The sequence below is a fragment of the Neodothiora populina genome (genome assembly GCF_041146345.1).
Source record: "Neodothiora populina strain CPC 39397 chromosome Unknown canker_contig_11, whole genome shotgun sequence".
Taxonomy (NCBI): domain Eukaryota; kingdom Fungi; phylum Ascomycota; class Dothideomycetes; order Dothideales; family Dothioraceae; genus Neodothiora; species Neodothiora populina.
In genome coordinates, this window is record NW_027191410.1 from 627909 (window position 1) to 641178 (window position 13270).

At 52.9% G+C, this 13270-nt stretch overlaps 4 protein-coding genes across 4 annotated transcripts; 2 read left to right on the plus strand and 2 right to left on the minus strand.

The window, feature by feature from the left end:
* Nucleotides 1-1780: 1780 nt before the first annotated feature.
* Nucleotides 1781-3397, plus strand: AAFC00_000527 (uncharacterized protein; the record flags this gene model as incomplete). The annotated part of the gene is made up of 4 exons (XM_069345103.1): nucleotides 1781-1849; nucleotides 1920-1976; nucleotides 2108-3295; nucleotides 3371-3397. The coding sequence occupies 4 exons, from the start codon at nucleotides 1781-1783 to the stop codon at nucleotides 3395-3397; spliced, it is 1341 nt and encodes a 446-aa protein (XP_069200367.1).
* A 676-nt stretch (nucleotides 3398-4073) lies between these two features.
* On the minus strand, nucleotides 4074-6166 carry AAFC00_000528 (uncharacterized protein; the record flags this gene model as incomplete). Its single annotated transcript, XM_069345115.1, has 4 exons — nucleotides 4074-4084; nucleotides 4152-5739; nucleotides 5818-5942; nucleotides 6004-6166. The coding sequence occupies 4 exons, from the start codon at nucleotides 6164-6166 to the stop codon at nucleotides 4074-4076; spliced, it is 1887 nt and encodes a 628-aa protein (XP_069200368.1).
* Nucleotides 6167-6853: 687 nt separating this feature from the next.
* On the plus strand, nucleotides 6854-7864 carry AAFC00_000529 (uncharacterized protein; the record flags this gene model as incomplete). The annotated part of the gene is made up of 1 exon (XM_069345127.1): nucleotides 6854-7864. The coding sequence occupies one exon, from the start codon at nucleotides 6854-6856 to the stop codon at nucleotides 7862-7864; it is 1011 nt and encodes a 336-aa protein (XP_069200369.1).
* A 37-nt stretch (nucleotides 7865-7901) lies between these two features.
* AAFC00_000530 (uncharacterized protein) lies at nucleotides 7902-10856 on the minus strand (the record flags this gene model as incomplete). The annotated part of the gene is made up of 1 exon (XM_069345139.1): nucleotides 7902-10856. The coding sequence occupies one exon, from the start codon at nucleotides 10854-10856 to the stop codon at nucleotides 7902-7904; it is 2955 nt and encodes a 984-aa protein (XP_069200370.1).
* Nucleotides 10857-13270: the final 2414 nt, after the last annotated feature.

Sequence of the window (13270 nt, forward strand, 5' to 3'; positions counted from 1 at the left end):
CTGACTCTAGTGCAGGTTCCAGAGCTTCGTGGAACTTTGATTCCGCTATCAATGAATTAGCAAACCAAATCATCTGTAGTGTCGTACGGAGAGCAGTACCTGATGCCTTCGATGAGCTGTAGATTATGTCAGTGTGGTTTCAATCTAATGGAACATGCCACCTGAACTCACAGAACTTTTGCCAGCACTCTGGTCGCCAACGACAACAATCTTTGGCAGGGGCAAATCCTTGGTTTCTATACCCAAAGACTGGAGCTTGTCTACAGCTTGAACAAGAGCCTTTACCTTGTAACCAAGGATGTTGATGCCAGAGTCAGCATTACTTCCTGCCTCAGAAGCAATGTCGTGGTTGGCTGGAGTCGTCGAGGAACGTCCTGTAGCAGAAGGAGCCGCAATCTCATCCACCAATGGGGCAGGGGTGTCAGAAATCGGGACGGGGACGATGCCGGTCATCTCGCTGTCAACTTGGTCCGTCATGATAGATGCCCTGGGTGCTGGTGTAAGGGTTGCCTGACGATAAGCCAATGGTGAGGCCGCAGCAGGGCCAAGGGACTTTTCGCGTTTGATCCGCGAAGACCTTGTCAGAGTCCTGTGCACAGTCAGACTTGGAGTTTCAGAGAGTGGTGGGACAAGCTAACATGAGTTATGTTTTTTCTCGCCAACAGAGTGTTGGAAAACAAGTCGAGCAAGATGAGAGTGGAAGAGAATGCGCGAGAGTGGATGGTATGTCTTCAAAAGGCGTTGTTGTTATTGAAGAGTGAGATGGACACCAAGAGGTATTTTATACACGGGGATTACACCTTCACATTGCACACAAGATGATTCGATACGGAGGATGTGTTATCAGTAACCTACAGTCCACATACTTCAACTTGAAGTGTCCGATCACTTCTATGATTTCCAAGACCAGTGCTGTCATGACTTGTTGAAATGCACGACAGACAAGGTGGCATTAACTTGTAACAGCACAAGAAGACATGGAGCTGTGTCAAGTCGTCCTTGAGTACTGTCCACTACACAGGACTTGCATGTCATCACGAAGTTCTCTGTACGGTGTAGCTGCTATATCGTTTTAATGCGTGAAGTATGCGTGAAAGGCAACATTATGCAACTGGAGAGGCTGGGTGACCCACAATTGTGTTACACAGATTGCCGGGGTGCGACAATCAAGCAAACGCGAGGGCTACGGTCGAAGAGGCAAGACTGCCATTCTCGGTCGAGTATAACACATCTCGACGTTGTAGGACGATGGATGTCTCTATAAGCCAAACAGAAGAAGTAGCATCGCCGAGGTCAGGAGTCGTATCCGTTGCGGGCGAAGACAGTGCGACCAGCAAAGTAATTCGCCATCATCGTAGTCATTGTTTCTGTCCTGATTTTGACTTCCGCGAATAGCATCATACGAGAGAGCTGCTTGCAGAACTGCTAAGCAAGAGGGTCGCGACGTCATGGTCAGTCTGAAGTTGTAAAGGGTGGCGTGTGAACACGAGGAACGGCGTCGGAGAGTCAGGGGCTACCTTCCCGTCTGTTGTACAAGGAGAACGAGGAGGAGCAACAGCAGCAATAGGAAAGGGAGTCCGCCCCGCAATGTCAATGCGCTTTACGAGCCCAGAATAGACGTAGACACAAGCTCGACAAGGGATCAGGAGCAACATTTGGGGAGACACGTTTATTATTACCAAAAAAGACTCCCTTTCTTTTTGCTTCTGCTTTTTCAATTGACAACCTTTTCATTTTCTCCCGATTTGACTCGCTCCATCACTCTGTTACTCTGATAGTCATGGCGTCTCTGCAGATCCCCATGCGCAACAAGAGTGGCCATGTTCCCACCACTAAGGCTGTAGTTCTGGTATCATATATATACACCATCAGATAAAAAGTACGAGGAGCTCTGACACTGACATTTATGGCGAACAAAGGTCGGAGGACCCAGCAGAGGAACCAGATTCAGACCATTGTCTCTCGATCTACCCAAGGTGAGCTTCTTTTTCTCTATGCTGCGCGACTTCCTCTACTTGCCCCTCCTACCCCTCTTGCTGCCTGATATGAACATGTATATCTACCTTCCTTCACTCTGGCCATTCCTCTCTGAACAACCAAACCACAGCCTCTCTTCGAAGTCGCCGGACACCCCATCATCGAGCACTGCTTCAACGCCATCACCAAGGTCCCCTCGATAAAGGAGGTCTTCATCGTCGGTTACTATGACGAGTCCGTCTTCCGCGACTTCATCAAGGATGCGCACAAGGAACACCCGCACATTTCCATCCGCTACCTGCGCGAATACACAGCTCTGGGAACGGCAGGCGGTCTCTACCACTTCCGTGACGCCATCCTCAAGGGCAAGCCCGACCGTTTCTTTGTTCTCAACGCCGATGTCTGCTGTTCATTCCCCCTGAACGAGATGCTCCGACTGTTCGAGGAAAAGGACGCCGAGGCTGTGATCCTGGGTACCCGAGTCAGCAACGAGGCCGCCACGAACTTCGGTTGCATCGTCAGCGACTCGCATACCAAGCGCGTGCTCCACTACGTCGAGAAGCCCGAGTCACACATCAGCAACCTGATCAACTGCGGAGTCTACCTCTTCAGCACCGAGTGCATCTTCCCTGCCATTCGCACCGCCATCAAGCGTCGCGCAGATCGTCCCCGTCTCCTGTCATACCCTTCGTCAGAAGCTCTCGACTCCCAAGACTTCACCCTCAACACAGCCGACGACGACGAAGATGAAGAAGTCAAGACAGAAGTCATCCGTCTGGAGCAAGACATTCTCTCCGACCTGGCCGACACAAGCAAGTTCTTCGTCCTCGAGACCAAAGACTTCTGGCGCCAGATCAAGACCGCGGGCTCTGCCGTGCCCGCCAACGCCCTCTACCTGACCAAAGCCTTCCAGCAACAGAGCCCGGAGCTGGCCAAACCGTCGGCGACGATCCTGCCTCCAGTCTTCATCCACCCGACCGCAACCGTCGACCCGACGGCCAAACTCGGGCCCAACGTCTCCATCGGTCCGCGCGCCCACGTCGGAGCCGGCGCCCGCATCAAGGACAGCATCGTCCTCGAAGACGCCGAGATCCGCCACGACGCCTGCGTCCTGTACTCGATTGTCGGCTGGGCCTCGCGCGTCGGCGCCTGGGCCCGCGTCGAGGGCACCCCGACCCCGGTGCGCGAGCACTCGACCAGCATCATCAAGAACGGAGTCAAGGTGCAGAGCATCACGATTCTGGGCAAGGAGTGTCACGTGGCCGACGAGGTCAGGGTGCAGAACTGTGTCTGTCTGCCGTACAAGGAGCTCAAGCGGGTGATTTTTTCCCCTTTTCCTTTTCCTCTTCTCTTTTCTTTTACCGATGCAGTCGCTGACCTTGTTGTTTCTTAGGACGTTCAAAACGAAGTCATCATGTAGACGTCGGAGACACAAAAACAAGAGAATGGCGGGAGCAAGAAGAAGGAGACGAGAGAAAAGAGATGATATTAATGAGAGACAGAGCAAAGAGTGCAGAGCGAACCAAACAAAGAAAAGCAGGAAAAAAGCAACCAGGAAAACAATACAAACACTCGGCACGTTTTCGAGTGAACAAGCACCCGGTGGTAGTAGTCAGTATTCAGTATATCCCTTGCAATGACGAGAGAAGATGAAAAGAAAAAGACACCATGATTCAAGAGTGGACGGCAATAGACTTGTTTTCCCTTTTCTCTTTTACCCCAATTTCAAGTGTCTTTGAGATGGGATCCAGTAAGATCATGATGAAGGTATGACACTCATTGTGGTGCTGTTTCATAGGGTTGGTAAATTCTTCTTGCTTCATTGACACGTTTATATATCCCGATCTTTTGTCTCTTTCTCCTTTCTCTAAGCCCTTTTCCTGATGACCAACAGAAGAAACAAAATCAGAAGGAATAGGAAGAGAAATGAATCTATCTTTCGTTTCCGTCTTGCTTTCTGCGATCATATGCTCCTCATGCTAGAGTTCCTCTTCACGTGAAGCGGATGAGGATCTACGTCTATGAGATGTTCTCGTCGATTGGCAGGTGTGTTTGCGTCGTCAGTGTAGGTGGGGTGTCAGACATCGTTCGCTGGCTCATTTGTGGGCTGCAGACGGACGGATATTAGCAATCTGATGTGAAAGCATTATTTGTGGTCAATATCAGAAACTTACGGATCCCCTCGACGGGAATGGGCGTCACATCGACCACCTCGGCGGCCTTGGGCTTGTTGCTGTCCTGCTTGTCGTCCTTCATGAAGGGGAAAGTGAGAACCTCCTTGATGGAGTAGTGGTCGGCGAGGAACATGACCATGCGGTCGATACCCATGCCCCAGCCACCGGTGGGAGGCAGACCGAACTCGAGGGCCTGGCAGAAAGTCTCGTCGATCATCTGGGCCTCGTCGTCGCCTTGCTCCTTCTGGTTGGCCTGCTCCTCGAATCGCAGACGCTGGTCGAAGGGGTCGTTCAACTCGGTGTAGGCGTTGACAATCTCCTTCTTGCAGACAAAGGCCTCGAAACGCTCGCAGAGACCGGGGTTGCTGCGGTGGTACTTGGCGAGAGGGGACATCATCTGAGGGTGACCGGTGATCATGGTAGGGTTGATGCACTTCTCCTCGATGAACTCGCCGACGAGCTTGTCGAGCATGCGGGCGTTGGTCAGAGGAGGCGAGCACTGCACGTTGGTCTTCTTGAGCATGCGCTTGAGGAACTCGTTTGCCTCGGAGGTGTGGAGGGTGTCGCCAGGAGGGAACTTCTCGCCACAGGCCTCCTCGAGGGCGGGGATCATCTCGATGCGCTTCCATGGCTTGGCCCAGTTGACCTGGTAGACCTCGCCGTGCTGGGTGTGGAACTCGGTCGTGTAGCCGCCGGTGACCTCCTTGACCAGACCAGAAACGAGCTCCTCGGTCAGGTCCATGATGTCGTAGACGTCGGCGAAAGCCTGGTAGAACTCGCAAGTGGTGAACTCGGGGTTGTGGGTCAGGTCAATGCCCTCGTTTCTGAACTGTCTGCCAATCTCGTAGACTCGCTCGAGACCTCCGACGACAAGCTGCTTGAGGTAGAGCTCGGGGGCGATACGCATGAAGAGCTCCATGTCGAGGTCGTTGTGGTGAGTCTTGAAGGGCTTGGCGGTGGCACCACCGGCAATGGCGTTCATCATGGGGGTCTCGACCTCGATGAAGTCACGGCTGTCGAAGAAGCGGCGGACGTAGCTGACCATCTTGGAGCGGGTGATGAAGGTCTTGCGGGTGTTGTCGTTCATGATCAGATCGAGATATCTCTTTCTGTGTCTCTGCTCCTGGTCCTTGAATCCGTAGTACTCGTCGGGCAGCTGGTGCAGACAGGGGGTCAGGAGAGTGACCTCCTGGGCGAAGATGCTCAATTCGCCGTCGTCTCTGTTCTTGGGGGCGGTGCGGCCAGGGTAACCCTTGATGCCGATAATGTCACCTCTGCGCAGAGGCTCGTGTTGCTCGGCGAAGGACCTCGAGCTGGTCGACTCTTGGGACTGGCACATGATCTGCACTCTGGTGCCCTCGGCGCGCACATCGTAGAAGCAGAGGTTGGCGCCGGAAGAACGCTTGTTGTAGATGCGGCCGCCGATGGTGATGATCTTGTCCTTCTTGTGCTCGCCCTTCTGGAGGCTGCCGAAGTCGTTGACGAAGTTGCGCAAGTCGTAGGCGACGTGGAACTTGTGGGGGTAGGGGTTGGGGTCGTGGCTCTGGCGCAGCTTCTGGATCGCTCTGCTGCGGATCTCGAAGTATTGCTGTGAGGGAAGGTGTCAGTTGCGCTTTTCTCTCGCTGTGGCTGCACTGCCGTGATTCGATGGTGAATAAAAACATACGTTGGGGTTCAGGTGAGCCTCCTCCTCTTCTGCACTGACGGCCTTCTTCTTGGGAGGTTGGGTGGTAGTGGCTGCCTTTTCGGCCTTCTTGGCTTCCTTTTCGCGGGTCTTCTGTCTCTTCTTGACTGCAATTGGCCAAGTCAGACTCCTGATCTCTGGGGATTTATGACGGAAGCAACAACATACGCTCGCTCTTGGAGACCTGCTCGCCGGTGACATCGTCGAGGTAGGTCTTCTGCTCACCAGCGGCGGCGCTGTTGTCCTGGGTGGTGAGCTCGCCGACCTTTTCGGTGACATTGGAGACGGCGTCCTTGACCGCGTTTGCGGCAGCTTGTGCTTGTTCCGCCATGGTTGGTTGTGTGGGAGATAGTAGTTGTGGTATAGCAGGAAAGACCCTCTTTAGATCAACATTTTTCGCTCGAAGCGTCAGTCATACCCAATTCACCCACCCACATGCAGCAGGAGCCACCCACCAGATGCAAATTTCTTGGCATTGCTCTGCTCTGCTCTTGCTTCTTTGCTTCTTTACTTCTTTTGACCCCTCGCGGGGTTCGTTTCTTACAGCTGCGCAGCTAACTCGGGCGCTGGAACAACCTTTGTCCGCATCATCGTCCGGCAAAAGAATACACCGAAATGGTCCTGTGTCAACTCCACCTTTTCAGACACCAGTAATGATATAACACAGCACGTCACTGGTCTAGACTTCCTGGTGTGAACAAGGAGCAGCCACAGGCGTGATACAATACTGTACGATACTATATAGGAGCTGTTCCAGACGACCAGACTTGTGACGTTGAATCGTCAAATCTCCAATGCATTAGCTCAGTATAAAAGATAAGAAGATCCTGTAGCTATTGTGTAGGTACAACTAGTATTATTACTATCATGACTTGTTCTCTTTCTGGCCTTTGTTTATTCTGCACGAGATCAGCTACTTCTCTCGATTCCTCTGTCTTTTCTTCTACTAGCACCTGAGCCGAAGGATACAGGTCATCTTGCTGTGCCAGCGTCAACTTCATTCCAAGCATACCTAGCCATGCTCTCCCTCTCAACCGTCATCCAACTCATAGGCGCCTCCTCCATCCTCATCTCAGCCTACCGCCTGTGCGCCTTCGCAAAGATCTACCTGATCCCCTCGACCCTCTCGCGCTACCACCACGGTAAGCCCGGCTCGACATGGGCGCTGGTAACAGGAGCGACCGACGGAATCGGCCACGGCTTCGCATCGCACCTCTGCGCCTCGGGCTTCAATGTGCTCTTACACGGGCGCAACCCCTCCAAACTGCTTGCAGTCCAACAGAGCCTCGAGACCCTCTACCCGGCAGTGCAGATCAAGACGGTCGCAGCCGACGCGTTCGTGTACGCCAATGAATCCGACCTCAAGCGCATCGTGGACGCTGTGAAGTCGTTACCTGGTACACTGACCGTACTGATAAACAACGTCGGCGGCGTGCCCCTGAGCCCAGCGTATGCTCCGTTCGTCGAGTCCTCGGCGTCGACGATCGACGACTTGATGAACCTCAACGCGCGCTTCCCGACGCAGCTGACTAGAGCTCTATTACCGCTTCTTATGTCAAATACCAACCGCGACACCGACGGCGGACCTTCATCATTGATCATGAATATCAACTCCGGCACTGCCGTCACCGGCAACATGCCATTCATAGCGACGTATTCCGCCGCCAAGGCGTTCGGTTTGATCTTCACTACTTGCTTGCACGCCGAGATGAACGCTTTGGCGAGCACGTCTTCGTCGACATCTTCATCGCCTCCAGTGGAAGTTCTAGGCATCATCGTCGGCAACACGACGACAGCGCGCAACCCCAAGAACGTCGCCGGGGTCACTTGCTCCGCGGACTACTTGGCTTCTCAGGCGCTGGCGCGCGTCGGCTGCGGGCAGATTCATGCGTGGGCATGGTGGCGACATGGGGTGTTGGCGTGGGTCATGGCGAATTGCATGCCTGAGGCGCTCGTGCGGTGGATGGTGGCGAGGGAGCTCACGGAGAGGATGGGTCAGGAGAGGGAGGAGATGAAGAAAGCGACGTGAAAAAAGAGTATATGATGTGGGAAGTGAGAAAAGAAATCTACCAGATCCGTTTCGCAACCATCATGTACCGCCCCACGCCATCGAGTTTGACCTCACCCCCGCTCTTCGCCGCCTTTTCCCTCGCCTTGGCCTCTTTAGCCCGCAGGTTCCTGAGCCCCTCGTCGTCGTCCTCGTAGATCCATTTCCTCTTGTCCTCGTCCACCTCGATTGCGCCCCAGCCCCCTAACCGTCGCGTCCCAGTGTCAAAGCTCTGCCTCTCCCTCTCGCGCATACCCTCGTATCTGCCGCGTGCGAAACTCAACAAGCACATGCCCAGCACGAGCTTGAAAGCCAGCAGCAAGAAATACACAACAAGAAAGAAAACAAGCATCGTCGTGAGAGCTATGACGTCGTCTAGCGACCACCAGGAGAACGCCGTCGCGCTGCCGTTTGCTTCGAGTCCGGCGCCAAAGGACGAGCGGCCCAGCGCGCGCCGGAAGATGAGGTCGATATGTGCTAGCGCGGCGGTCGTGGCGGGGGAGGTCTCTGAAGACGCGGATTCGACTGCTAGAGCTGTCGCGGTGGACGCGATGGGCAGAGGCATGTGTGTGGCGACGAACATGTGGTATGTCTGCACGGAGGCGCGAATGAACAAGCATGCGAGCGGCAAGACGGGGAGACCGAGGCGCTTCATGAGGTTTTGATCGACAAAGGCGTTCGAGTAGTAGTCCTTGGCCAGGACGTCGAGGAAGCGGCCGTAGATTTGTGGTTTCACCCCGTTGAACTTGTTGATGTAGGCGTGTTTGAGCCAGTCGACTAGCATCTCGCTGCCGAGGACGATCAAAAAGGGTCCCATGACCTGGCCGGACCATTTGGGTATCAGAGTGAAGGCTTTTGGTAAGATACCGATGCTTTGAGCCGAGGGCCCTGTCGCGTTGACAGAAGCCGCGGGCCCGGTCTGGGAGAAAATGTTGATGCTTAATCCACCTACTTCGACGATGTTCCGCAGAGCTATAATGAGCAGCATCAGCCACAGCTGGAATCGCTCGACCACATCTGCACACGTCATTTGGAACAGATTCTCCTTCTCGAGCTTCTTGAAGACGCTGCCTTTGATCTCGACGAACTGATTAGACATCAAGAGAGTGAGAAGAGCGTTCGAGTACGAGTTGACAGCGACATTGAGTGTGATGACTTGGTAGAAGAGGGCGGCAGCATGTATGACGTTGTATGCCAGAGCCAAGACGAACATCCAGAATGGCCGGATGACCTTGCTCCGTCCGTTCGGTTTTCTCTCGAGCGTCTCCTTGGAGAAGAGGCATTCGAGTACGTCTTGGCCGATGGCAGCGAATAGCCGATCAAAGACCTCAAGGGTGTTGTAGATGACGTACAGCTTGATGGCCGATTGACCACGGATGTTGTGGTAAATTCTACTGGCATCAAACCTCAGCAAGATGATGCAACTGAAGATGATCAACAGCCCCTGCAGAATATCGGCTTTGTGGTTCGGGAGGAGAGCAGACGGAGTTGACCTTGTTCGCCTGTGTCGGTGGCTGGCAGAGCTTGGTCTGTTCCGCTGTGACGGACGCTGGGACGAGGAAAGGTTTGGCGGGTCGTCTATGTGCACATCAACACGCGGAGACGTGACGTCCGCAGGTGGTGCCGAAGGAGACGAAAGAGGGTCGTCGACGCTGGAAGCTGAAGGAGCAGCAGCGGAAAGAGAGGCAGATCGCTGGCGTTGCCAAAACCTGCCAAAACCTTTGTGGATGAAAGCGCTGATCACCTTGACTTCTGTGATCAGCGAGCGAATGCCCCAGCGCAACCAAACCAGAACGGCTTTACAAAAGCGTAAGGGCAGGATGGTGAACGTGTAGAGCCACGAGTCGAGACAGGCCAATGCGCCAAAGATCAACGTCTGTTCCAGCTGCGGAGGTAACAGGAGAAAATTCAGCAGGCGTTCGAATTTGAGTTTCGAAGATTCATAGGGAATATCACTAGTCAGAGAACGATGAATGTATAGTGCAGATGGTCGCTCTGACGAAAGTTCGAGCTGCAGATATGTGGGGAGAGACAGCGGAGGGAGAGGGAGAGAGGATGGGGCAGGCGCAGCAGCAGAGGCAGCCGGGTCCACAGGCTGAGAAGGTCTCGAAGAAGGGTTAGTGGCTTGATCTAAGTGGTCTCCAATTTTCAGTGAAGTCAACGCGGGCCTCCTTGACTTTGTCTGGTCCTTGGTGTCGATAGAGTTGCGCGGGATGACAGAAGAATGTTTTCGCCTGATAAGCGGTGAGGAGTTGGAGCGAGCGGCAGTGGCAGGTCGTGGAGATTCGTTCTCAGCATGAAAGGCACGAAGATTCGTATAAGACAGCTTCGCAGGGATTCTCCTATTTTCGTCGCCGACTGATGGAATGGCTGCAGAAGGAGGAGTGGTGATGCCCAGAGCCGGCATGGTGGGTGCATGTTCAAGGGGCAACGTCGAGGGACGCAAAAGAGGTGAAGAACCAGTAGAGTCGAGGGGAGGAATTTCTTCGACTATAGGAGAAGTTGCCCGCCATGGAATAGAGCCAGGCGAAGATGTCAATTCGACAATCTGGGCAGGTGATAGTTTCAGAGTCCTCTGGTCTAGACTGTCGCTTCTTTTAGGCTCGGCATCCTTGCCATCTCCATTCTGTGCCTTTCCTTCTTCTTTACCGTGTATCTCCAGATCTGCTTCCTTCACCTTCATGGCCGGTGAGGGTGGATCAACAGTTTTGGCGTATCCATTGCCCGACTTTTGCTTGACGTCGGGCTCTTCATTTTCACGGAGATTCAGTGGAGTCACGGGTCGAACACTCTCATGGCCGTTTGACAAATGATTCTCTGCGTCGGGTTGGTCCTGCAGCAGGCCGTCGTGGTGCTCATCGATTGGCGAAAGGGAAGGGGTAGGAAGGTGAGACAGTGTGTCGGCATTATTGGTCGAGGGTTTGGTAGGCAGACCAGCACCAACATTCAAGACTCCATCCGCAGCATCCTCCATAGTTCACAGAGCACTTCCTTTGTGCAGATATCAGCATTGCGAGGCAAGCATACTATGATCCATTTACGGTCCTGTGGTATACGAGATACGACGATGTTGTTCGTGTCGGTCAACACCTTACCTTGCCATACTGTAGAGAGACCCTGATGTGAAGACTTATCACCGGCTAATCTCCGTTGGGGTAAATCTACTATACAATATTCAAGCAAGGTTCTGATGGATATGACTTCTATTGCCGGCACGAAATCTCAATACATGCTTTGTGAAAGTCTTGGGATCGGAGAAGCAACCTATTGCGCCACATCCAACCCAAACCTCGAAAGCTGACAACGGAGGGAGCAAGAGTGATCCATCCAATCAACTGGAGAGGCCAGCTTCGCGGGTCAATTACCTGTATATAACAAACGTAGCATGCCAATCAGTCATACTGAGAGTATAAGTTCTATTAGTATTCACACAAGCAATTGATTCATCTGTCCAATGAAAGACTGGCCCGTTCCTGGCGACGAAGTACCGATCAACCCCTCATCCGAGATGGCAGCTATTGCGTGCTTCCACGAAGCTATTGCACATGCTGATAACTATGCCGCACCCAAGAATCCACACAATTGCTGAGAGCTTTCATTTGCGTTGTGCTCAACATGGTAGCCATAGTTGATCCATTGATAAGCGCCACAATACCCTGACCAGCTTTAAGCTATCCTTCAATCAACTTTTGCATAAAAGAGGCTCTTGACGACTTTGTATATATCACACATCAACATGGGTCTGTCAGCCCTGGACAACATATCCCCGGATTCCGGGTTCCCTACTACCCTCCATCCCGTAAGCGACAGCTACCTGTAGTATGATTCTACAAGCTCATAACTCTTCAGCTCTTCAACCCAAAGATCAAGGATTGGACACCTACAGACCCTCTTCGTACCGAGATCGAACCACCCAGGGACAGAGCCTTGTTCGCAGACCCTGAGAAGAAGGCCCTATTCTCAGTATCTAAGCCCGTTGACCTCACTGAGTCAATCGGCACCGTACTTGAAGGCATACAATTGTCTGAGCTCGATGACAAACAGCTCGATGAGTTGGCATTGCTGGTCACGGAACGCGGAGTCGTGTTCTTCAGCGACCAAGACTTGAACACCGACCAGCAGGTCAAATTGTTCGAGCATTACGGTATGTGTCCGACCAATATGGTAGTGCCTGTCGAAGCAGTGACTGACTTTTGGAATCTCCAGGCATACTTGACAGACACCCAGCGCAGAAGGTAAGTAATATTTCAAACGATTCTCCTTAGATCACTACTAATCTGAGCAGGATCAAAAGGTGCGTCTCGAGTCTTCCAGACTTTTTGGCAATGCAGCAACTGACAACAGCTTAGCATGTGACAATTAAAGGAAACAGCTCAGACGCCCGAGCAGTTCTCGGGTATACACCATGGGTGAGGATCCAAGAGTCGACCTTGCAGTGAAACTCCGCTAAGAAAGTCACAGCCTTCTGCTGGTTGGCATGCTGATACGTCGTTTGAGATAAATCGTATGTTCAGCGAAGAGATCTCACATGAGATGTTACTGACCTGCTTGCCATAGCCCCTGCTTACTCCATGTTGCGGATGGAAGAGCATCCAGACGTTGGTGGAGACACTGCTTGGGTAAAACTTGCAAATTCATGTGTCGTAACCTGCTAAATGTGTGTAGATTTCTCAGTATGGTCTTTACGACGAGCTCAGTACAGCCTACAAGCGTCTGTTTGAAGGACTACACGCGATACATACCTCGCGCCTGCAGTGTATGCTTTCTCATGCCGCTCCAGTGTAGATGAAGTGCTCACAACCATGCAGATGAGACGATCCTCGACATGTGGGGTGTAGGCCCTAACCGTCCTCCAATCGACACTCATCATCCTGCTGTGCGGACACACCCAGGTAAGTCGCCCAGAAGTGCGAGCCACCGTCATACGCTGAACCTTTTTAAAGTCACGGGCTTGAAAGCATGGAACGTGAACGAAGGCTTCGTGACTGGATTTGCAGAACTCAAAAAGGTCGAATCGGGTAAGTCCATAGCTTCATGTTTCAAGTCCACGTCGCAGAATCCAGCACAAGACTGACTTGGGAGTAGACAAACTCCTCGACTTTGCTCTGTATCACATGCACTCTGCCGACGACCACTACGTGCGCTGGAAATGGGCGGTGGGCTCAGTCGCCATGTGGGACAACAGATGCTCTGTGCATCGAGTGATCCCTGGCAAATACGAGTCTGGCACGAGACGTGGTGTGAGGACCACTGTCTTTGGCGAAAAGCGTGAGTGGAACCACCATTGTGCTCAGCCATTACGAGTGTTGTACTGACAGCTTGATAGCTTTCTTGGACCTCATCAGTGAAGGTCGGGAGGAGCGAGCATTGAGGACTGCGGTCAAGGAA